Raw genomic sequence first — 23227 nt, forward strand, 5'->3', positions numbered from 1 at the left:
TCACCCCAGCCTCTAAGTCACTCATTTTAGAAATGCTAGGGGTGGTTCTTGAAACACATTGTGTTTCTAAAGAGCAGCCAACGTATCTATGTAGCTTAATTCATAATATGATTTCAGCTTATTCTGACTTACATTGCTTCTCTTTAGGGGTGGTTTTCCCAGGAGATTGGAAGTGATCAGTTGTGCCCAGGAGGTTTGGGAATATGTGGAAACATTTTTGATTGCCACTTCTGGGGAAGGTGTCACTGGCGTTTATACAGTGTGTGGGGTTACCCCAAAAGACAGAATCATCTAGCCCTAAATAAGAGTCTAAGGTTTTTTATAGTATATGTTGCTAACTTGATTATGATCTGATATAAATGAACATACAATTGGCATGTTATGGCAAGAGGCCCTATGGATCCTAGTTCCATAAGCTAAACAGCTGAAACTTTCCAGGAATATTTATAATATAATATAATATCTTAGCTATATTTAAAATGAGCTAATATTTCTCTTAAAGTTGGCAGTGAAATCTCAAATTTAACATTTTGCATTCAGTAGTATTTTTTGGAGGAAAACATCAAGCTGGCCACATGTTAATGTGTTTATTTTACTTTTGGATTAACATCAAATACTTACACAGTGTTGCTGAACAGACATGGAAACTTTGTTGTGTCCTTGGCACTATTTAATATCCACTACAGAGAGGCTGTGCTGAAAAGTTCTAAGTTAGGGGACACAGCTTCAGTTCTGTGCCCTGAGCCACCTCTGTCCTGCTTATGATCTGTGGTGCTTCTGAAGTTCCTCCCAACACAGCAGCCTGTTGTTAACAGATGATTATGGATACGGGCCTCTCCACTTGCTTAAGTCTATGGACTGGAACGAAACAGCATTTCCAGTTGACAAAAGGATCCAGAGGTAATGTGCTGTCCTTTAAATAAAGCTTCTGGCAGTTAAACCAAGAAATTGCAGCAATGAGAAAACTGTTGACAAAGTACAGCCAGGGCACGTTCATGTCTACGTATGCTGGGATTTGAACTCTGAGTGAGAGGGTGAGGGCCTGAAGTGCTACAAAGGGAAACCAGGTAGCAAGAAAGCACACAATAAGCCTGGGCAAGAGAGCTTCTCTAGCGCTCACTCCAGAGTGGAATGGGAAGGGGCAGTAGAGGATGGTCTTGTTCATATAGGATGCTATCCTAATAGCTTGTACCAAGGCAACAACTTCCGGCCACGAAACCAGAAAAGCCACAAATAAAACTACCAGCATAGACAATGACAGCCAGTAACTCTGTGTGCTGACATAGGAAGGGCATTGGTACAGAGAAGCGTTGTGCGTCTTCAGGCTTTGTGAGATGGCTGGCTCTCCTAGAACATACGCAAAGACTGAAATCCAAGTTAAAACGACTGTCAAGAAATAAAATAACCTTCGCCACTTAGATGAATGCTTGGTGGCTCCAGACAGAATCAAACAGTAGTCTATACAAGCTAGTAAGCAAACTGGATAATGCAAAAAGCCATAAGTGAAGGAAATGATTTGTGTGAGCAGACAAATATGATACTGTGTAAACCTAATACCTAGAACTACAAAGTCCCTGAAGTAGGACAGAATGGAAAGGTTAACCCACAGCAGAAGATCAACAAATGCTAGTGAGAAGCAGAAACACTCCATAAAGCCCCAGTGGGTGTCTTTCCTTTTCAACCCTAGCATGAGAATATTCAATAACGTTTTCCCAAGTATGATGAGGAACAACAGACGGCTAAGATCTACGGGCTGCTTCAGCTGGTGTGATAGGTGCTGGAGAGAGCAGTTCTCTGAAGGAAGATCTGTCATTTTAATTCAAGACGATCTGATGAAGACATAGGACAAGAAACAGCTTCATTTTATTTTCTTTCCCTGCAAAAAGAAGAAAAACCTTGATGTTATCTCGGTGGTCTCTCTACTGTAAAACTTGACATGCTTCTCCATCTGCACAGACTCGTGACTTGTGAGTGGAGTGAAGTGGCATTTCTAGTGACAGATGCACAGACAATGATCTCTCCTTACGCTATGAATAGAGATCACGATCAAACGTGGTCAGTTTTTGAGCTGTCTTTAAATATTACAAAAAAGTGTGACTTCTCTATTAAGTATGCTCTATTAAGTATGGTTTTTAACAACTTGTATTTACCTCAGCCAGAACATTAGAAGAAGCAGGCTGAGGGTAATTATCAGTTGCTCCAGACAACCTCTCTTTTTGTCCTTTTGACAGTAAAATTTAGAGGTTATGTGTAGGAGCCGTTCTGAGTAGCCATTTTCACATTTTTTCATCTAGATTTCTCTTAAGCTCAAAAATAGCTGGGTTAAGAATAATGGGAGTCTATGAAAGAGCAGGATTTCTCCTCAGGATATACTTGTTTAAATATGGCAGCCGGGGAGAGAACACAGGAAAGAGCAGGATTGGAAGCATAGGTGCCTGAGAATAAAAATACAAGAGCAAAGGGCAGGAGCTGAAGCTTGAGTGTCAAATGCATGGACAAGTGGAAAGCAGTCAAAGAGGAAGAAGATTTCAGAAATGGCCTTTCAAGAAAAAGAGATTGGATAAAGTTTATTGTCTGGAATATACAAACCCCCTCCTGGGTTTGATCCCCAGCACTCCACCCTCTCAAAACCCCAGACAACAACATGTATCTCAAACACACACATCAACAAGAAAAACAGTGGAATCCTAACAACAAATCTGAGGGATGTCAACAATTAGATGGGTTAAACTAACACACGGTAGGCATGTCATTAAGATGTGCTGTATGTGCCATTAAAATATCAAGAGGGCTGGGATGTAGCACAGTGGTAGTGCATTTGCCTTGTATGTTCACAACCCTGGGTTTGATCCCTTCTACAAAAACAACATTAAAAAGCTTATTCAGATAGGAAGATTAATTGTAGTAAGAGGCACTATTTTTATTCTTTTTGAAACTTCACACGTTAAAGTAACGATAAATTTCTACAATATTTTAAGTGAAATACAAGGTGTAATATTACACAACATAGAGGCATAGTGGCATATGTGTTTAATGAATCCCAGCTCCTAGGAGGCACAGGCAAGTGGATCTCTTGAGTTCAAGGCTAGCCTGGTCTACATAGACATAGAACATCCAGATGAGCTAGGGCTGCAGCTATCTCATATAAATAACTTAATGATACACTTGAAAGCTTAAAAAATAAGAACACCCAAAAAGATTAGGCAGGAAGAATTAAACTTAGAGATGGAATCAATGAAATAGAAAGAACAACAATACAAACAATGAAAAGATGGTTTAGTTCTTTCAAAAAATTAAAAGTATTGACAAACTTTTAACCAAATTAACCAAAAGAGAGAAGATCAAAATTAACATTAGAGATGAGAATGACATTACAGCAGACACTGATGAAATTCACAGAATCATGAGGACATGCTTTAGAAATGCATTTCTGTATGTTTACAACCTATCAAAGTTAAAAATTGAAATAGACCCATAACATCTAAAAAGATATAAGCAGCAATTAAAAATCTCTCAACTAAAAAAAGCCTGGGCCAGATAGAGTCAGTTTGAAATTTTACAAAACACTCAAAACACCAATATTCCTCAGGTTATTCCGTTATACAGACCAACTAAAGAAAATTAAGGATCAATATTTCTTATGAACGTAAGTGCAAAGATTCTCAACAAAATACCTGCAAACAGAATCCAAGAAGACATAAATGTTATTCACTATGATAAAGTTGGCTTCCTCCCAGTGATACGAGAGTGGTTCTATATGTTAATCAATAAACATAATCCTTCACATAAATAGAATAAAGGACAAAAACCACATGATCATCTCATCAGTTATAGAAAAAGCCTGTGACAAAAAAAAAAAGCCAAAACAAAACATCATTTCATGAAACATTTTGGAGAAGAGAAAAATGGATCAGGAATGACTAAGTGGGGCAGGGCTTGGGAGCACATAGTAGAGAACAGACTATGCCGAGAAATAACCAATATTAAAGGCCTTTGAGTCAGGCAGTGGTGGTGCACATACACCTTATATTCTGGCACTTGGGAGGCTAGCCAGGTGGGTGTCTGAGTTTGAGGCCAGGATAGTCTACAGAGTGAGTTCTAGGACAGTCAAGGCTACAGAGGAGCTGTCTTAAAAAAAACAAAAGGCCCTTGGAAAGTACAAGTTTAAATGGAATTATGCTCAGAGTGGTAGGCAATACCCAATTAGATATCATACGCCTTTCAAATCAAACCACCAGTACCTGGGAATGGTCACTTACTATTATTATTTTTGAGTTGTCAATGATGTTCATACACCTGCACCCAAACATCATAACCTATGCCAATGTATTATTGGTTGCCCTCTAGAAATTGATGGTATAACCCTATTGCTAAGTCAGACAGTGGTAGTGCACACCTTTAATCCCAGCACTCAGGAGGCAGAGGCAGGTGGATCTCTCTGAGTTCGAGACCAGCCTGTTCTACAGAGCAAGTTCCAGGAAAGGCTCCAAAGCTACAGAGAAACCCTGCTTTGGAAAAACAAACAAGTAAACAACTCTCTATTGCTGGAGATAACACATACTTGAGAAATCTAGCTGGTACTAACCTGGAAGCTTTCCCCCTACTGGCTAGTTTTCATATTGTTCGAAGACACTATACATGCATGAGAAAAGTAATTGTCTCATCCAGCTAGGAACTCTGAGCTATAACAACAACCTGCCTGGTTATAGTGGCACACATGTTATAGAAGTAACTAACCACTTTTTGATTGGATTTAAGACCTGTTAAACAGGATAGAACCCATATCTGGATCTCAATAAGGTCCAGAACCTGTGGTTAGATAGGTCATGGGCCCCTGGAGGAAGCCTATTATTCTGCTAAATGGATATAGCAATAAAACTACTCCTAATGACTTACTGCTATAGCTGTAGCCCAGTGTATCACTCAGTCCTCATCAGAAACACTTATTATAGTAGTTGGCAATAGAGAGTAGGAGACTGAAATTCCCAGCCCTAAATGGGATATCTGTATCTTATCCTTCCTTTCAAGGCTCAAGATTCATGTGGAAGATGGTACAGAAAGATTTTAAGAGCCAGAGGTAGTGAATGTCTTCAAGGAAGTTTTTCTGGACACAACAGACAGATGCACATGTTAACTGACAGAGCTTGTGATGACATGCACATGACCTGCACACACTCCATCCACACTGAATCCCAGAATGGAGGAGGGGATGTGCCACAAAGTCTCACCCCTAGTTGAGGAGCTATTGGCTTGTACTGGTGTCAGGAGAGGGAGATTCCATTTTCTTTAACAGAATGATACTTGACATATTGGCCACACTCCAGAGCAAGACCCATTCCCAGAACTAGCTGGTCAACACGAACTGGCTCAATGGTTTTTTGTTTTGTTTTGTTTTGTTTTTTTGAGTAAGAGTGGGGAGTCTGGGGAGAGAAAGAAAGGAGGAGGGAGGGGAGGAGTAAGGATATATGAAGTTGGCTGGACAAGGAGATGAAGCAGGCAGATGAATACAATCAAAATGCAGTGCATGAGATTCTCAAAAAATATTTAAAATAATAACAGCAATATATCAAGTCCCTGTGAAATTATATATTCCTAAAATACTAAATTATAGACAAAAAATTTAAAAAATGGTTAACACTAGTAGGTGTTTCTGTCTTTAGTAAACTTTACAGAGTAAAGAAAATTGACAGACCTCAGTTGCCTGATGATCAAATAATCTCAAGGAATTAGTGAAGAGACTGGGGGCAATGAGGCCAGTGTGTGGAGGCTGTCAGTCTGCTCAGTGTGGATCTCACTACCCAGCACCACCAGTCTAGTGCGCCATAAGCTCATTCAGTGTGCGGAGGCCATCAGTCCATTCAGTGTGGATTTTTTTTTTAAATGGCACGACACTTTTTATAATCAGAAAAGTAAGTTCCAAATTCTCAGTTCAAAGGCTGTTGCTAAGCACCAGAAAGAGGTTGTCTAGTATCAATAGGAATAAGAACAGTGACTGGGGCCCCAGCCATGCAGCCCAGACAACCATAGGTAGCCAGCAGAAGTTCCAAGTCCAGGGGTTGGTCCTCTGCTCTGGTCACCTCCCCTTCAGGGACTCAATCTAGCCACTGGGACTCCAGGGGATCCAGTGTGGGGCTGGCTACCCTAAGATGGGACTTTGGCAGGGTGAACAACCCCTGATCACAGGTAGTGGGGACAGGTGCAGGCCCAAACGTGTAGTAATAGGCATCAGAATCAGGGATGAACACTGTTGTAACGGGGATGAAGAGTCCAGATAGAGGCTTCTAGCTGCCCTGTCAGTGTCTCTGGGGTGGAGAAAGCCCTGAGAGGTGGGAAAGCAGCCACGGAGTCACCACCTCTTCACATCTCTTATGCAGCTGGAGCATCTTCAAGTAGACACTAACATCATCCCACAGCCAAAAGGTGTGAGCTGAAACCTGGCCAACCAAATGCACGCTGTGGCCCTGAGTCACTTAAGCCACTGTACTCAGGCCAGGGAACACAGTGGGTGTAAAGTGGGGGACAGAAAGTGAGGCCTAGGCTGACACTCCATCACACATGCCTGCCACACACAGGCATAAATGTACACACCACTCACACCTGCACACATGCATGAGACTCAGAGATACAGAAACATTGGCAATTAGAAGCACCAAAAGATGCTGAAGGATCCCAATATATGACGGGCACAGTAACACCAAGAGTCCTGACACCTATGGAAGGGACAGTAGGATGATGGGATGACTTGGCGTTTGTTTCTCCTGAATATGATGAGCCCGGGCCTGCTCTCAGCACACAGCGGGGGCTCTCCTGCCTTGACCTCAGTCTGTGAAGCATCTAAAGAGTAAAGGTTCTCACCAGTGCTGCCGAACTGCAGTGTGACAAATTCACCCAGGGAGTTATCTATAAGCCTCATGTTCCAGGACTCACAGACAGGGCTTGGTGGGCCACCCTGGGGCAGAGTTTCGAGTTCACTATGTCCTCAGGGCCTGAAGGGATGGCTCAGGATCGAAGGCTGGGGATGACGGGCTGGTACCATCCAGTAGGGACTGCCGCCTTGGTTGACAAAGGGGCCTCAGAAGAGGCTGGGGGGCCAGGCCTGGCTGCCCCAGAAGTGAAGGGCGATGGGGTAGGGAAAGTAACAGTTGGGGTTTGCGAAGATGGTCTGGGCCCAGAAGTGACCTTGGGCTTCTTTGGGCCCACGAGGGGTTATTTAGGTAGGTGAGATTGCTCTGGGCTAAGATGTGGACTCTTCTGTTGTTGTGACTGTCTAGGACTCAGCAGGGCAGGCCTTGGAGGGCTACTCTGCTCTGGGGCTGCTAGAGGCCCACCAGTGACTGTCGGGGGCAACTAGACCGGTCCAGGAGAGATATACGGGCTGGCTCTGCTGACTCAGTGTGGATCTTCTGACCCAGCACCATCAGTCTTGTGTGCCATAAACTTATTAATGTGTACAATTTGTTTATATAAAAATGTAAAAATTGTGTTAAAAAGGCAGTATTGCAAAACTATCCATAGGTATAAAAGAAATCCAAGAGGCAAGCACTCAAGGTTTCCCCCCCATTCTCACTTCAGTTTAACTTGACCCTTTCTGAAAATGGTCCATTCCAGATCTAGCAAACAAGGACAAAGAAATGTAGCTGTCCACCTGATGGATACTGCATGCCCAATGGTGATGGCCTGAATAAGGAAGGAAGCCTGGAAGGAAGGACAGACCACGCAAAGCTCTCCTTGGAACAAGAGACAAATTGACTTAAATTTAAACATGACAATGTTGTTTTAAAATGGGGGTGATGGAGGAAAATGCTGATATAAAATCCTGGGCCAAGAATTGGCTCCATGGTAGAGCAAATACTCCCATAGAGGAGCTGGTTTGGGTCTCAGCATCCATACTGAATGTTTCACAGCTATCTGAAACTCCAGTTTCAGGGATCCAATGCCTCTGGTGTCTATGGGCAGCTTGACTCAAGTGGACACAAACACACAATTAAAAATAAATCACAAAATTCAGGGCAGCTGAGCTGGTTCAGATAGTGAAGGTGTCTGCTGCCAAGCCCAATGACCTCAGTTGACCCACAACCCCATGTGATGCAAGGAGAAAATTGATTCTTTCAGGTTGTCCTCTGACCTCCACACAGACTGTGGTTCCTCCGAAAATGAATGAAAATTAGCAATTTCTTTAAAATCCAGTCTTAAAAGTATATCTCTGGAGTAAAAGGAGAAAGAGAACGCTCTATCTTCAGTGATTCTATTGCTTACATCGTCCATCCAGACTGGAATTAGCAAAGCCAGAAAGTGTTCCCCGGGGAACAGGAAAGCTCAGTTCTAAAACTTGTCTGGAATGGCTGAATGAAGAGTCTGAAACAGAGTGTGTGGGAGAATCACATACCAGGAGAAAACCCAGGGAAGGTGGTGTGGGAGAATTATCTGTAATCTGTCAATCATGTATTTTAATAAAACGCTGATTGGCCAGGCAAGAAGTATAGGTGGGTCAACCAGACAGGAAGTGGAGGCAGGGCAATGAGAATAGGAGAAGGCTAGGGAGGAGGAAACTTCAGCCATTCCTGCCCAAACCACCGAAGAGGCAACATGTAAGCTGCCCCGCTGGAAAATGTACTGAGTCATTTGCTAACGTAGATAAGGATAATGGGGTAACATAAGTTATAAGAACTAATAAGTAGCCTGACCTAATGAGCCAATCAGTTTACAATCTTATGAAGTCTTGTGAGTGATTTTCTTTGGGCTTGCCGGTTGTGGAGTACTGGGCGGGACAGATACCCCAACAAGCTGGCCCTCATGCTACAGGAAGGCACACATCTGGAGGTGGAAAAGCAATAAAAGGGGGCACGCAAGAAATGCAGTTCTGGGTCACTTTACAGTGGGTCCTGAGTATGGCTACAGAAAATAAAACTTTCTCAGATGAGATATTCCTTAGAGAATTTTATATACGTAGTCCCTTCTTGCATAATCTACTACAAATATCCAAAAATTCCAATATTTTCTCCTTTCAGTAGGCCCCCAGAATGAGGCGAAATCGTCTTCTACTCTACTTGTCCAGAATTTCCTCAAGAAGGATCCACAGGGGTTCGGAAATGTACAGAACAACGTCCTTCCTGTATTTATTCCCGTGCCTCAAGTACAACCTGGAGAGCACACAAGGAAGGCCTTTCCCAGACATCTTGTCCTTGAGATCTGGCCCAGCAGGGAAGCACTGGCAGACCTGCGGGCCCTTCTGTGCTTTCCTGTCTATAGCACTGCATAGCCCTGGCTGTCCTAGAACTCACTCTGTAGACCAGGGTTCACCAGCCCCTGCCTCCTGAGAGCTAGGACTGAAGACATACACCATCACACCCAGTTCCTATCTTTAGATTATCCTATCCTTACTACACTACCACTAACATGTTATCCTTACTATACTATACCATACTATACTAAATGCTATCCTTACTATAATACACTAACATGCTATCCTTACTATACTATACCATACAATACTAAATGTTATCCTTAGTATAATACACTAACATGCCATCCTTACTATACTATACCATACAATACTAAATGCTATCCTTACTATACCATACTATACTATACTATATAAAATGTTATCCTTACTATACTATACTATACTAAATGCTATACTTACTATACTACACTAACATGCTATATTAACATGCTATCCTTACTATACTATACTAAATGCTATACTTACTATAATACACTAACATGCTATCCTTACTATACCATACTATACTATACTATATAAAATGCCATTCTTACTATACTATACTAACATCCTATACTGACTATATTACACTAACCTGCTATACTTACTATACTACACTAACACACTATACTTACTAGGCTACACTAACACACTATACTTACTAGGCTACACTAACTTGCTATACTTATAGGCTACACTAACACGCTATACTTACTAGACTACACTAACATGCTATACTTACTAGGCTACACTAACATGCTATACTTCTTGACTTATTGTTTTCATTTTCTGTTTTCAGCTGCATTACCGTTGGCTCCTTGTGTGTTGCTTTGCTATAAAAAAGGTGTGTCTAACCTCTGTGAAAGGAAACACGAGTGACCATCATTAACAGTCATTCCAGTAAACAGTCTAAATGTCCCTGTAGCTAAAGCAAACATCTTGAAGTAGAGGCAGCCCAACTGCTTCCCATCTCAGTTTCTTTGAGCAGCAATGAGGCCTGTACTTAGATTGACAGTCACTTGAGATGCGGAGTTGGGCACACCTAACACAGCATCTGTTTAGAGAACTCTCTTAGTATACCAGTTTTCCCAGTGTCCGTACAAGTAGGTCTTACTATTTGGTTTAAGGATTTCCTAACACTTTTGTTCTAAATAATATTTTTAAATGAAAAATCACTATATTTTCCCAAACCAAAAACAATTGAGCAAATTTACAATTTTACAATTGCTTTAGCATCTAGCTGAATATTAGTTAAATTCTATCTGCATTTAATCTATCTAGATACAATACACATATTGTATTGCTTCTGGAAAATTCTCTGTGCATTCATAAGAGCTGGAGAGTAAAAAGGGTTAGTAACTTCAGGTACTTTTATAATCCAGCAATCATGTTGCAGAATCTCATTTCTGATCCTAAGTTTCTGCCCTGATTATAGCAGGAGACAGGTGCAGCTGTGTCCGCACTGGGCCTGGGGTGCAGGCCAAGGACAGTGCCACACCTGTCTGTGTGAGAGGCTGCCGCATGGAAAGGACCTGCGGAGAACACTATTCCTGAGCTTGTCAGGGTTCACATACCCTAGTCCTAAAATCAGTCCTAAAAAGACGGCTCATAATCATGGCCAAAATCACAAGTGGAAAGGAAGAAAGGGGCCCAGCCTATCCATGAAAGCACTGTCTAAAAACAGGCCCCGTCCAAATGCAGGGGCTCTGTCACTGCCGTACCCACAGGAGACTGCAGTTAGCTGTTGGCTCAGAAAACTATTCTTCCAAAACATAAATGCATTCTTTTAAGATGTAATTCTTGTTTGATAGTGGTTTCGAAACTTGTTATCTATAACTGATAACGTACAACACCGAAGTTCCTGAAATATACACAATGAAAATTTCCCGTGTTGTCCATTGACACCCAGCACACATTACACACCATGTACATATACACATTAATTCCTAGGTTCTCGCTGGTAGATGGGCCCGTGTGGGGACATCCTTCAGTGTTCTCTTCCCTGCCACATGGTGGATGATACAGTTCAGGATGTGGAGGCTCTGCCAGTGTGGCTCCCTGGCTATGGGGAGGGTTGCTGAGGGGTCACAGTCGACGCACGGTGTGAGCAAACCTTTGCGGCATTAAGCCGCTGGGATTCTGAGGCAACTGTTAAAGCCTACCCTGACTAGTGCTCTGTGTCCTTTGAAAATGTTTTTAAACTCACGTTATTTATTTCACAGCAGAAAAACTAGTAGAGGGAACTGTACCTTTGAAAAGCAATACAAATGTAAGAAAACTGGTTAAAATTACAATTCAATTTTAGTTTACGTAGTCTAGTAGCTTTTAGGTTTCCTTCTGACTTGTTCAGACAGGAAAAGAATATCTCAATTCAATGATCTGAATCTGAATGTCAAGAAATGAGTGCTGAAAGGAGGACATACTAAAGAGCAGAAATCAATGAAATTTAAGAACAGCAACAGGGCTGAAGCTTTTGTAATCATTAAAAAATAATTAATGACTATTTTGAACCATTTTTCCAATAATTTAAGCATTTGTGATAGCCAGGCAGTGATGGTGCAAACCTTTAATACCAGCACTTGGGAGGCAGAGGCAGGCAGATCGCTGTGAGTTCAAGGCCAGCCTCCAAAGCTACAGAGAAACCCTGTCTCAAAAAAGAAAGGAAGGAAGAAAGGAAAGAAGGAAGGAAGGAAGGAAGGTAGGAAGAAGGAAAGAAGAAAAAAAATCACATCTTGGGGCTGAAGAGATGGCCGTTCTTCTAGGGGACCCAGGTTCAATTCCCAGCACCCACATGGCAGGCAGCTCAGAACTGTCTGTGACTTCCCGTTTCCTGCTGAAAAACACTGATGCACATAAATTAAAAATAAACAGTTTTAAACATTTGTGATGAAACAGTATAGATACTACCAAAACTCATCCACAAAAGAGTGCTAAATATCTTTATTAAAGAAACCAACCCTGGCTGGAGACACGGCTCAGCAAATAAAAGCACTCGTTACTGTTGCAGAAGATCTGGATTTGGTTCCCAGCTCCCACACAGAGGCTCGCAGCCACCTGTAACTCTAGTTCCAGGGGATCCAGTGCCATCTTCCAGCATCAGTAGGCAGTAGGCACATCCGTGCTGCATGTACACAATACAGGCACAAATACCAATACACATAACATATTTTCGTCTTAAAACATCTATTTAAAAAACCTTTCCTCAAAAAGTTTCAACACAGTTGCTTCCCTTGATTGATTCCCCTGAATGTTTAAGAATAAGTATAGGGGCTCGCTTCGGCAGCACATACACTAAAACTGGAGCCATAAAGACATCAGCATGACCCCTGCGCAAGGATGACACGCAAATTCGTGAAGTGTTCCATATTTTTAATAGAGTGTCCCAAACGTGGCAGAAGAAAAGGTCTGTCCTAGCAGAGCCTGGAACATGAAGGACTTTGGAAATCAGATCACTGAGCTTCAACCTGAAACTCCGCATCTGCTTCCTGAGGAAAGGATGCAGCAGGAGTGTGCTGGCCCCCTGAGCACATCTACAGGACGGACACTGAACTCAAGGAAGGGAAAGTCTGAAGCAGGGAGAGATCAGTTGCTTATCAGTGCCTCCAAAGCAGTGGAGAGCCTCGCTGAAGTGCAGCAGGTGGAAGACCTCCTGACGGAAAGATACATGTTCTAGAAGAAGATGTGAAAGCTGCCCAAGCAGAACTAGAGAAGGCCTTTGCAGAGACAGAAACAGAGAAGGTGTTTCGCCTCAGCTTGGAAAGCAAGTTCTCTGCGATGAAGAAGACGCAGGAGGGGGACCTGGAGTTGACTCTGGCTCTGGAAGAAAAGGACAGACTGAGGAGTTGAACTTGTCTTTGAAGAGCAGGGAAGTTTTAATTCAGTGCCTTAAAGAGGAGAAATCTCAGATGGCATCTCCTGATGAGAATGTGTCATCTGGAGAACTCCACTCTGAGGAAGCAAAGGAGACAGACATTGAGGCTGCACAAGGGAATGACAGAAGGAGAGACATCACTTGGAAGAGAAGATCCAGGCACTTCAGGAGGATCTGAGAGAGAAGCAAAGAGAAATTGCTACAGAGGAAAAATAGCTTAAAGAGGGATGAAGTCATTCAGGGCTTAACCATGGCATTAAAATGAAAGGAAAAAGAGGTTGAAGAACTTAACTCTGAAATCAGAGCTCACTGCTGCTCTCACCAAACCTGGGGAGCCCCCCTGATAACACAGACCACAAAATTCCAGGGGCCTGAGGGCTATGAGGCTGCCCTGGCAGAAAAGGAAGCCTTGTTGGCTGGGCTGCACTCAGAGCGCTGAGAACCACAGACTGCTCAGGAAAGGTAAAATGGTCACCCAGGAGTTGAGTGACCTGAAGAAGCAGAAGCTGAGACTAGAGAGGGACCTGGAGGAAGCCCACCAAGAGGGGAGCCAACGGGTCCACACCATCCATGACCTTAGAAGTGAAGCTGCAAACGAGTCCACACCATCCATGACCTTAGAAGTGAAGCTGAAAAACTAAAGAATGAAGCGAATGGGAGAGAGAATGCAGTGGAGAAGCCTTACAGGAGTCTGCTGAGCGAAAGCAGTACAAAGCTCCACACTGCAGAGCCGGTGCTCGGGTGTCTTACAGAAAGTGAAAGTCAGAAGAACCTGCTGCTTTGGGAAAAGCAACAATCAGACCATGAAGGGCTGACGGGACTTACAGACGGAACAGAGCATCTATGTCCATCTGGCGAAGACTCTGCAGGACTCAGTATCAGCGACCTGCAGGCTGAGCTGAAAGAGGTTCTTGCCCGGCGGAAGCAGCTGGAGCAGGATGCGCCTGCTATTGGAATCTGCAGAAGGCCCTGCGGGAGCAGCTCCGTGAAATTCGAGGTGGGAAGAAGAACCGTTTTCACTTTATAGTGATTGGACATCACGTCTGTTTGCCTTAAGAGCACAGTCAGTTTCAAGTGGAGCATTTTTCTCAAGAAGAACTCAAGAGAAAGGTCAGTGACCTCGTACAGCTTGTGAAGGGCCTGTGCACAGACAACCCACACCTAAAGAAAACCATTTTTGATCTCTCTTCCCCATGGATTTCCAGAGAAACGACAGACTTGAGTCAACAAAACAAACACAGATCATGGAGGACTATGCCAAGAGTGACTGCAAAAATGAATATTTAAGGCATATGGATTCCAATATTTTAGACCTTGATGGGGCCAACACACCTGGTATCCCTGGAGACCAGAGCCTGGAAGACAAACTCCTGGGCCTGCTTGCCACTTTGTTCCAAAAGAAGGCCACCCTGATGCTGGAAGCCAGACCAGATCTTCTGAAAGCACTGGGTGCCTTGGTTTTGGAACGAATATACTTGGGAGAGCAGGAACTTCCTGGAGATCACCTTGATAGTAAAGCGAAGAAGGCACTGCAGGAAGTAGCTCTTCAGCTGAGAGATGAACTTGACCTTCCCTTCCCAGACAACTCATTCTCCAAGTCACACAATGAACTCAAGTCAGCATGGGGGACCTGGCTAGTAAAGACAGGTGACAGAGCCAAGGTGGAGCTGAAGAATGTCCCAATGCAAACTATCACCATAGAGGGGATACACCCCCCCCCCCCCGTGGATTCAAATCTAAGGGGAAGACAGAAGCTTGGGAAGAGAAACCCGAAGAGGCCACTTTCAGCACTGACCCTGAGTCAGAGGCCTTGTGTGAGACGCTCCCCTCCCATTCCCTAGTACAATCAACAAGGGTGCTCAGAAGACAGACTTGATGATCCAATTAAAAGCTTCTGAGTTACTAGAAAATGGGTACGACCTTCCTGCTTCCCCAGAGGTGGTGGCTCAGCTCCAGGGCCGGGTTCTAGAGCTGCAGGGGGAGCTGGAAGAGTGCGAACCATGCAATAAGAAACTCCATGAGAAGCTCATTCTGGCAGAGGCAGTGACGGAGGGGATGACACTACCCAACCCCGCGTTGCTGAACGGGCCTGCGGCTGTTGCGAGAGCAGCCTACCAGGACAACCCAGGCGAGCAAGAAGGACCTGAAACCACACACTCTGCTTGGGAAGACAAGGAAGCGGACAGTGACCAATACACAAGCTTTGAGATCGGTTCTGAAATGTGTCCACCTGACGACCTTGCTCTGTTACCAGCATGCAAAGAGAACACTGGAGACTTCTTAGGACCAATCTCTGTAGCCACTTACTTGAATTCTGGGAGTCAACTCTCCATTAAAGACGGTGTGATTGGGACTGATCAGTCTGAGAATACTAGTATCTCCAATGACACAGAAGCCTTAAAACAGAAAATCCATGACTTGCAAACCGAGCTGGATAGCTTCACTGTCCAATTACAGAAGCCCCTCAGTGCAGTGAGGCCATTATCACAGTTTTGTGTGGGACAGATGGGGCTCAAGATGGCTTGAACAAGCCTATGGGCCAAACTGATGAAGAAGAGATGACAGTTTCAAGTTTTCACCAAGTACAGTATGTGAAGCATATGAAATTCCTCTATCCACTAACCCCAGAGGTGATTGACCGCGGGATGCTAGAGAGCCCCACACAGCAGCTGGTGGAACAGAAGGAGCTAAAGAAGGAGCAGGATTTTAACTTGAAACTTTTCAGTGAAATCCATAACCTGGAGAACAAGTTCCGAGACCTCTCTCCATCAAAATAGATTCATCGGTTCAGTCCCAAGCCAGGGAGCGCTCCCTTCAGCGGCAGCAGATTAAGGATAGCCATGACATCTGTCATTTACTGTCAACACATGAGCACCGTGATCAAGGCATTTGAGGAACTTCTGCAGGCCAGTGATGTGGATAGTTGTGTGCCTGAGGGCTTCCAGGAACAGCTAACACAGTGTGCTGAGCTGCCTGAGCAACTGGAAAAGCTGGTTCTCCATGGAGCGTTGGCCGGAGCGGAAACACGTCCCCAGAGGAAACTGCAAGAAAGGTTGAGAACGGAGGAAGACAACTTAACCCATCATCATCTCCTGCCTGACTCTCCTGGGCCTTCTGCCTCTCACACTGTCAGATGGTGAGATGTGTGGTAAGTTCTTCCTGTCCTCAGAAGAGAAGAGAGACCACAAGCCTGGGAAGTTACTGGCCATTTTCCTCAAGACATACTAATGGAACACATACAGGATATTTGAACTTTGAGAAAGTGTTTGAAAGAACCTAATAAAACAAATGAGAAGCTCTGGAAACAGTTGGAAGGGCAGGGGTCTGAGACTGACCAAGGTTCCACAAATGTTTCTGCTTATGGCTCAGAGCTGCACAGCTCTCTGACATCAGAGATACATTTCCTGAGAAAGCAGAACCAGGCCCTCCGTATGATGCTAGAGAAAGGGTCCAGAGATAAACAGAAAGGGAATGGGAAATGACTTGTCCCTGTCTAGGAAGCTGCAGTCTTGAGCACCTTCAGCTAGAGCACACCAGTGTGAAGGGGGGAAATGAGAGGTTACAGAGAGACATCAGCGAGAAGCAGAGACACAGTCGGCAGCTGACCCAGGAGATCTGCAGCCGCCGCCAGGAGCTGAGCAGGTACAGGAAGAAGTGAAGTCAAGGCAGCAGCTGCTCTCACAGAACGATAAGCTCCACCAGCCCTCCAAGTGGAGCTGAAGGTGGATGAGACGCTGGATGAGAAACATAGGAAGTTACAGAGCGAGGCCCAAGGCGAGGCATCTAGAGAAGGCTGGAATGGACCTGATTCTTTCAGCGACCTGCATGGCCTCCTGACAGAGATGAGGGCTCTCCGTGAGCAGCTAGAGAGGAGTATCCAGACCTACAGCACCCCGAGGAGCAGCTGTCACAGGGAGCAAAGACGCCCCAGGAAGGGGCCCTCACACTGGCTGTCACCAAGTCAAGGCCCTGTCACCGAGTGGTCCCTTCAGTTGGACAAACATGATGGCGATGAACGTCCTGAAGTCATTGATAATTCATTTGATCTATCCGAGTCCACCCAGGCAATGACACTGAAATCAGCTTGCGAGACTCCGCCGCTGTCTGGAACTGACGTGGACTCCCTCCAGTGACAGTTGCACGTCCATCATCAGCCTCCCTTGTATGCCCTGCCTGGTTGCTGAACACCATGTGTGGACCAGCAAGAGTGGCCACCACATGCTGGGCCTGACCGAGGACTATGATGCCCTCCCTAAGCAGATCAGCCGTGGCCAGAGACTGCTTGCCGAGATGGACATTTAAACTCAAGAGGCTCTGGGCTCCACAGGTCAAAAACTGGGGTCAAAGATTCCACTCTCTGTGCCTCTGAGCAAGTTTTTCTTTAGCGTGAATACAGCCAGGCTGATCCTGGAAGAAGCCTCAAGGTTGCTGACACTCTTCTGGAAGGTCCCAGTCCCCACAGATGGCCAGTGTTCACTTCACTGTGAGCAGATTGGAGAAATGAAGGCAGAGATCGCCAAACTACACAGAAAGTTGTTTGAACAAGAAAAGAAGCTGCAGAACCAGCAAAACTTCTGCAGCAGAAAAAGCACCCGGAGAAAGTCGCCTGTGATCAATTGGTCATCACTCACCAAGTCCCTCAGAAGGCCAGTCGAAACCTGCAGCAAAGGACCAGGACTGCCCATTCAGGAACATCCAGTCCCAGCAGTCCGGGCTCATGAGGACACTTTACGGCTAATAAAGCTTGTGGTTCTGAGAAAAAAAAAATAAGTATAGATTGTGCTTCATGTCACAGGACTAGAATAGTAGTTCAAGAAAAGTGTCTCATAAATCAACATATTTTATGTACATAGTAACACAAACCTTTAAGAAAACACTCACAATGGAATCTCCCAACACAAAGTCCTACACAACCAGTGCCAAGCAGTTTAGAAAATCTAGTAACTCACCATGTTAGCTGAGGGTAGGGAAAAACCTCAAGATCAGCTGAGGAAATGCAGAAAACATTTCCTAAAACCCAGCAGGATACAAACTCACAAGCCACAGACAGGAACTTTCCCAACCAGACAGGCAAGATTAAGACACACCTATACCTCACGCTTAGTTCCCAGGTAGCCACTTCCCTCAAGATCATGCTATATCCACTCTCCATGCCTACTGAGTGTCTCACGAGCATCCCCACCCACACAATGTGCAGGAACAGGAACTCAAAGGGACACAGACTAAAAAAAAGAAGGAAAACTACTTTCATTTGTGGGCGACATGGCCATGTACTTGGGGGATTTTATGGAGCCAAAATAAAGCTTGGCTAATTAACACAATTCATGATTATATTTATGTAATACTACAAAGGTCTGGAAAGGAAATAAATGTACAAGAACAGGACAAACCAGAAAAACTTAAGAATACAACTGACAAATCACAATATTCTGAAAACCAAAAATCATTATGGAAGAGAAGTCCTAAATCAGTGAAGAGAGACAGACTAGAAGACTCAGAAGGTTTATCTTGTGGAAACTGACAAGCTGATTTATGATTTATCTCGAAAGATACATGTCCTGGGAGAATGAAAATGATTTGTATGAATAACGTTATGTAACTTTTTAAAAACAATTTATATACTCTAACTTGCTGTAAAGGACAGAAACAGAAACAGCATGGGATTAGCACAAGGACTTTCCCATAAGTCAATGGCACAGAAAAGAATTCAAAAACAGATCCAAAAAGTTATGGTCAATTAATTTTCCAAGAAAGTGCAAGGTGATTCAATCCTTGAAAACAACGTCTTCCTTGAAGACTGGTCTTTGCACACACATACAGAGAAAATGAAGAGGAAAGCCTTATTTGTGACATCGGAGGACCCTAATCGCCAAATCACTGATTGTTCTTAAAAGAAAATACTGAGCGACGTTTTTTTTGCTGTATTTCCTGCACTACTGCGCCACCTGCAGACAGAACAGTGCAAACAAGCAACCGCCAAAATAAAGGAATAATGATAAAATCTGCAAAGTGTCATTTTGCAGCCCTAGATGTTCAAGATGAAGGCAAGTCACCAAAGGAGGAGATGAAAGAAGCCACTGTTACCTACAAAGCCGACCTGCCAAGAAACCTTCAAGTTCAACGATAGTTTCTCATACAAAAAGAGAACAGGGAAGAAATCACCCACTGACAACTAGAAGCAGGAAAATCTATGAGACCTGTTTCATTGGCAAAATTCCAACAGTGCAGTGACCAGTGGGAGGGGAGGTGGGGGATTCTCTGAAGAGCTAGAAGAAGAGAAACTATTATCAGAATAAATTGCACAAAGAACATCTATTTTCTTCTTTTTTAAACACCTATTTTCAATAAAAGAAAAAATATAAACCCACCAAAGGGGGGCTTAAGATAGTCAAGCAGGTACAATGTGTAGAACTTATTGGATGAATTAAAGCAAAATTATAGTCAAGTTGGGTGCTAACTAGAAATTTTAGCATACTAAGGAGTTTTTAATTTTGTTGTGATCTGAACTCTGCTTCCTTCAAATTCAGATGCTGAAGCTCTAAACGATAGTACCTCAGCGTGTTACTGGATTTCTAGAGTCCTTACAGAGGAAATGGAAATTAAGAGTTTTAAATATGCATAGTGAAGAGTTTACTAGAATTGACCTCAAAATCTGAAGTGTGAACATAGGTGAGAAATGTGTGGTGGGCAGTGGGGATGGGGCAGGCTTGGCCATCAGTGAGGTTATTCAGTGTACCCACACAGATGTCAGAGTGTGGAGATGGAGCTCAGGAAAGTACCTGGGCTCAATCCCCAGCAACCACCCAAGCCCCAAAACCCAAAAATACAAACAAAAAAAACCTGTCACCTGTATGGCTTTGAAAACTTTTAAAAGTACTTTTAAAAGGAATAAATCTTCTAGGATGAAACTCTAGAAAAATTGGTGAGTGACCAGTAAATGACCCGTGTGTAGAGTGTGGCACAGAGAGCAGGTGTATAAGGAGACTGTCATGAACAGACCCTGGGCTGGGGAATGGAGCCCAAAGGCCCCACAGCCTTGCCAGATGCAAACTAAACAGCTCCTCTCTTCTGGTTCTGCTGTGCCTGCAGTTGCCTCGATGTCCCTCCTTCCTGGCACGTGACTTTACTCCCACACTTTCACACACTGCCCTCTCGGCGTCTTCCTAGTTGAACTTGGACCTTTCTACACACTTCCTGGCCTCCCAGGATTGCCTCTGAAATTGGTGGAAGCCTTCAAGAGCCTGCGACTTTGGCATCTTGCATGTCTGCAGAACCAGGCCGACATGTATGACAGCAGGGTCGGCCACCACCTTGCCTCCATCTTACTGGCGCCTGAGTGTCCTCATAACGAGCAAGGTAAATACTGGCAGAGGACTTTGAGAACCTAGAGCCGTATCTTATAGGCTTATAGGTACGCCTCTGTCTGATCCTGAAAGCTCAGCCTACAAGTCACTGGTACTCAGGAATCAGGGCAGAAAGCCTCTACTGGTTCTGAAAGTCTAGAGCCACGTCCCTGTCCCCAGCACCTGAAGCCAGGAGCCACCCACAGCTCTAAGTGCAGTTAAGTTTCTGGCTTTGAATCCCCATATCATAAGCCTCTCCTACTCAGAGCCTGGAGGCTGCCCACGTGTCATTCCCCACCCCCAGAGAGGGTTCCTCTGCTGATTGGTGACAAGGACCGCCAACCAACCTTCCAAGCTTGAGCTGCTGGGCCATTTTGACAAAATGGCTAAACTTAAACTTTGTCCTGTCCTCTGTCTGGCAGCTTTCTCACGGGGTTTTCAACGCCTTCTGCACGTTATGTGTATATGTCTCGAAGCCCCTGGGGTGGTGTGCTTGCCTGAGGGGGTGCGTTGAAGTCAGTGTCTTCCTTAACCCTTCTTCCACTTTATTCTTTGAGACAGGGTCTCTCGTCAAATCTGGAGCTCACCAGTAAGCATGATGACCTGAGTTTGATCCTAAGGACCCACATGGAAGGAGAGAACCAATTCCTCCTGCAAGCTGTTGTATGACCGCATGTACACCATGGTGAACGTGCGCGCGCGCACCGCGCACACACACACACACTGATAAATAAATGTACTTAAAGACAGCAGCAACATCTGAAGGCTAAGGCTTATACATAAACCTTGTTCTGGGGACACTTTACATCCAAACCATCATACTTCCCATGCCCAGGCGCACATGGTTTCCAAAACCATGCTGATCATTGCTGAGAAATGATCCAAGCCAACTTCTGAAGGAGATCTTCCACCAGTGCTGGCCTAATTCCCTGGACCTATGTCAGTCTGCTCTCCCGTCATAACCATGCGCCCATTTTTATTACTGCTCCCTCACGATCCAGGAAGTCCACAAATCTGAAGCTGACTCTGGTGAGTTGGCAGAATTTGGGAGGGATAAGCAGAACCCTCGAGCCAAATCATTCTACCCAAATAGATATGGTGCTTTTGAGTTTACTGATGTAAAAAGATCTGTGTATGGCATATATGTGCCTTTAAACTCTGTATTTAAATACTGTGTGTGCAGATGTATGTGCACCACAGGGTGTGTGGTGATCAGAAGACATATTGTTTCTCCTCCACCCTGGAGACCCTGGAAACTGTCAAGCACCATTCCCCACTGAGCTATCTTCTGCACCGTCCACCATACTTTTTTTTTTAAAAGATTTTATTTATTTATTATGTATACAGTGTTCTGTCTGTAATGTATGCCTGCAGGCTAGAAGAAGGCGCCAGATCTCATTACAGATGGTTGTGAGCCATCATGTGGTTGCTAGGAATTGAACTCAGGACCTCTGGAAGAGCAGGTAGTACTTTTAACTGCTGAGCCATCTCTCCAGCTCCCAACCATTCTTCTTAAGAGACGATCTCTCACTGAATAGAATTTGCTATTTATGCTAGATAGTTAGCAAGCCCTAGTTAGAGAGGCTTGCATCAAGGTGCCAGAGAAAATCCTGTGTGGTTAGGCAATGTAACAGAAGCAGATTCTTTGCTATGTGTGAAATTATGAAGGTGAAGCAGAGAAGACCCCAGGATCTTGGAAATACCAGGAATGTATCCTGTCTGCCAAGGCAAGCTACAGACAACAGGGCTGTAAGGATAGGCCTGCCCAAGCCTGTAGGGATCACATCATGCCACCATGTGTCCCAAACACTAGTAGTGGAACTGTAGGATTTAGTGTTCTCTCTGCTGGGTGTTGGCTTTGGGAAACCTTGCAAAATCCTTGGTTGGAATGGGACTGTTCACTCTGTACACTATTTAATTTTAATGGAAGCATGTGACTTGCTGTTTTGATTTTTATAAAAGGGCTTCAAAATTAAGATTTAGCCTTGAGTCTCAGAAGAGATTTTGGACATGGAGTTTTGAATAGTGTTGGAAGTGTTAAGACTACAGAACTGCAAGCTAGAGTAAATGCATTTTATGTTGTGGGATGGTAGTCCATCTTTGGGAGCAGGGGATCAAAAAAGCTGATCTCTGGTCATGAATTTCCTCTTTTGTTGTTTTTCATCTGGGAAGGTTAGGGTTTCTATTGCTGTGAAGAGACACCATGACCACAGTAACTCTTATAAGGAAAACATTTAATTGGGGCTGGCTTACAGTTCAGAGGTTCATTCCATTATCATCATGGCGAGGGCATGGCCATGCAGGCAGACATGGTGCTGGGAAGTAGATGAGAGTTCTACATCTTGTAGGCAGCAGGAAGTGGTGTGTGTGTTACCCTGGGCAGTATCATGAGCGTATGTAAGAACTTGTAGCCCACCTCCACAGTGACACACTTCCTCCAACAAGACCGCATCTGCTCCAACAAGGCCACACCTTCTAACAGTGCTACTACCTTTGGGGGCCATTCTCTTTCAAACCACCATAGAAGGTCTTAGTTCTTCTTCGTTCCCAAAGGCTGGGCACAGCAGCTTTGGTCTCAAGTGATTGTTTTCTCAGGACCTCAGTACATCACTTTATCCCCTCAAGGCCTGAAGCTTCTGCTGAGGAATCTGCTATTTGTTGGTTTTTTTATTTTTATTTATTTATTTATTTATTTATTTATTTATTTATTTTTTGAGACAGGGTTTCTCTGTTTAACAGTCCTGGAGGTCCTAGAACTCACTCTGTAGACCAGGCTGGCCTCGAACTCAC

The 23227-nt window shown here is 44.2% G+C and overlaps 1 protein-coding gene, 1 non-coding gene and 1 pseudogene across 2 annotated transcripts in view; 2 read left to right on the forward strand and 1 right to left on the reverse strand.

Annotated features, from left to right (window-relative positions):
- Positions 1-572: 572 nt before the first annotated feature.
- The window catches only part of Gpr160 (G protein-coupled receptor 160), a 49103-nt gene continuing 26448 nt past the window's right edge, over positions 573-23227 (reverse strand). Inside the window, exon 3 of the mRNA XM_087899611.1 lies at positions 573-1876. Within this exon, the coding sequence (XP_087755737.1) occupies positions 809-1813 (1005 nt within the window). The 5' untranslated portion in view covers positions 1814-1876 and the 3' untranslated portion in view covers positions 573-808. The remainder of the gene's footprint in view (positions 1877-23227) is intronic.
- Positions 12491-12594, forward strand: LOC125412145 (U6 spliceosomal RNA). The gene has a single exon (XR_007235496.2). It is a non-coding gene; the product is annotated as a U6 spliceosomal RNA (small nuclear RNA).
- Positions 12983-18994, forward strand: LOC125412118 (CDK5 regulatory subunit-associated protein 2-like; annotated as a pseudogene).

Source organism: Myodes glareolus, chromosome 20 (genome assembly GCF_982192425.1).
Source record: "Myodes glareolus chromosome 20, mMyoGla1.1, whole genome shotgun sequence".
NCBI lineage: Eukaryota > Metazoa > Chordata > Mammalia > Rodentia > Cricetidae > Myodes > Myodes glareolus.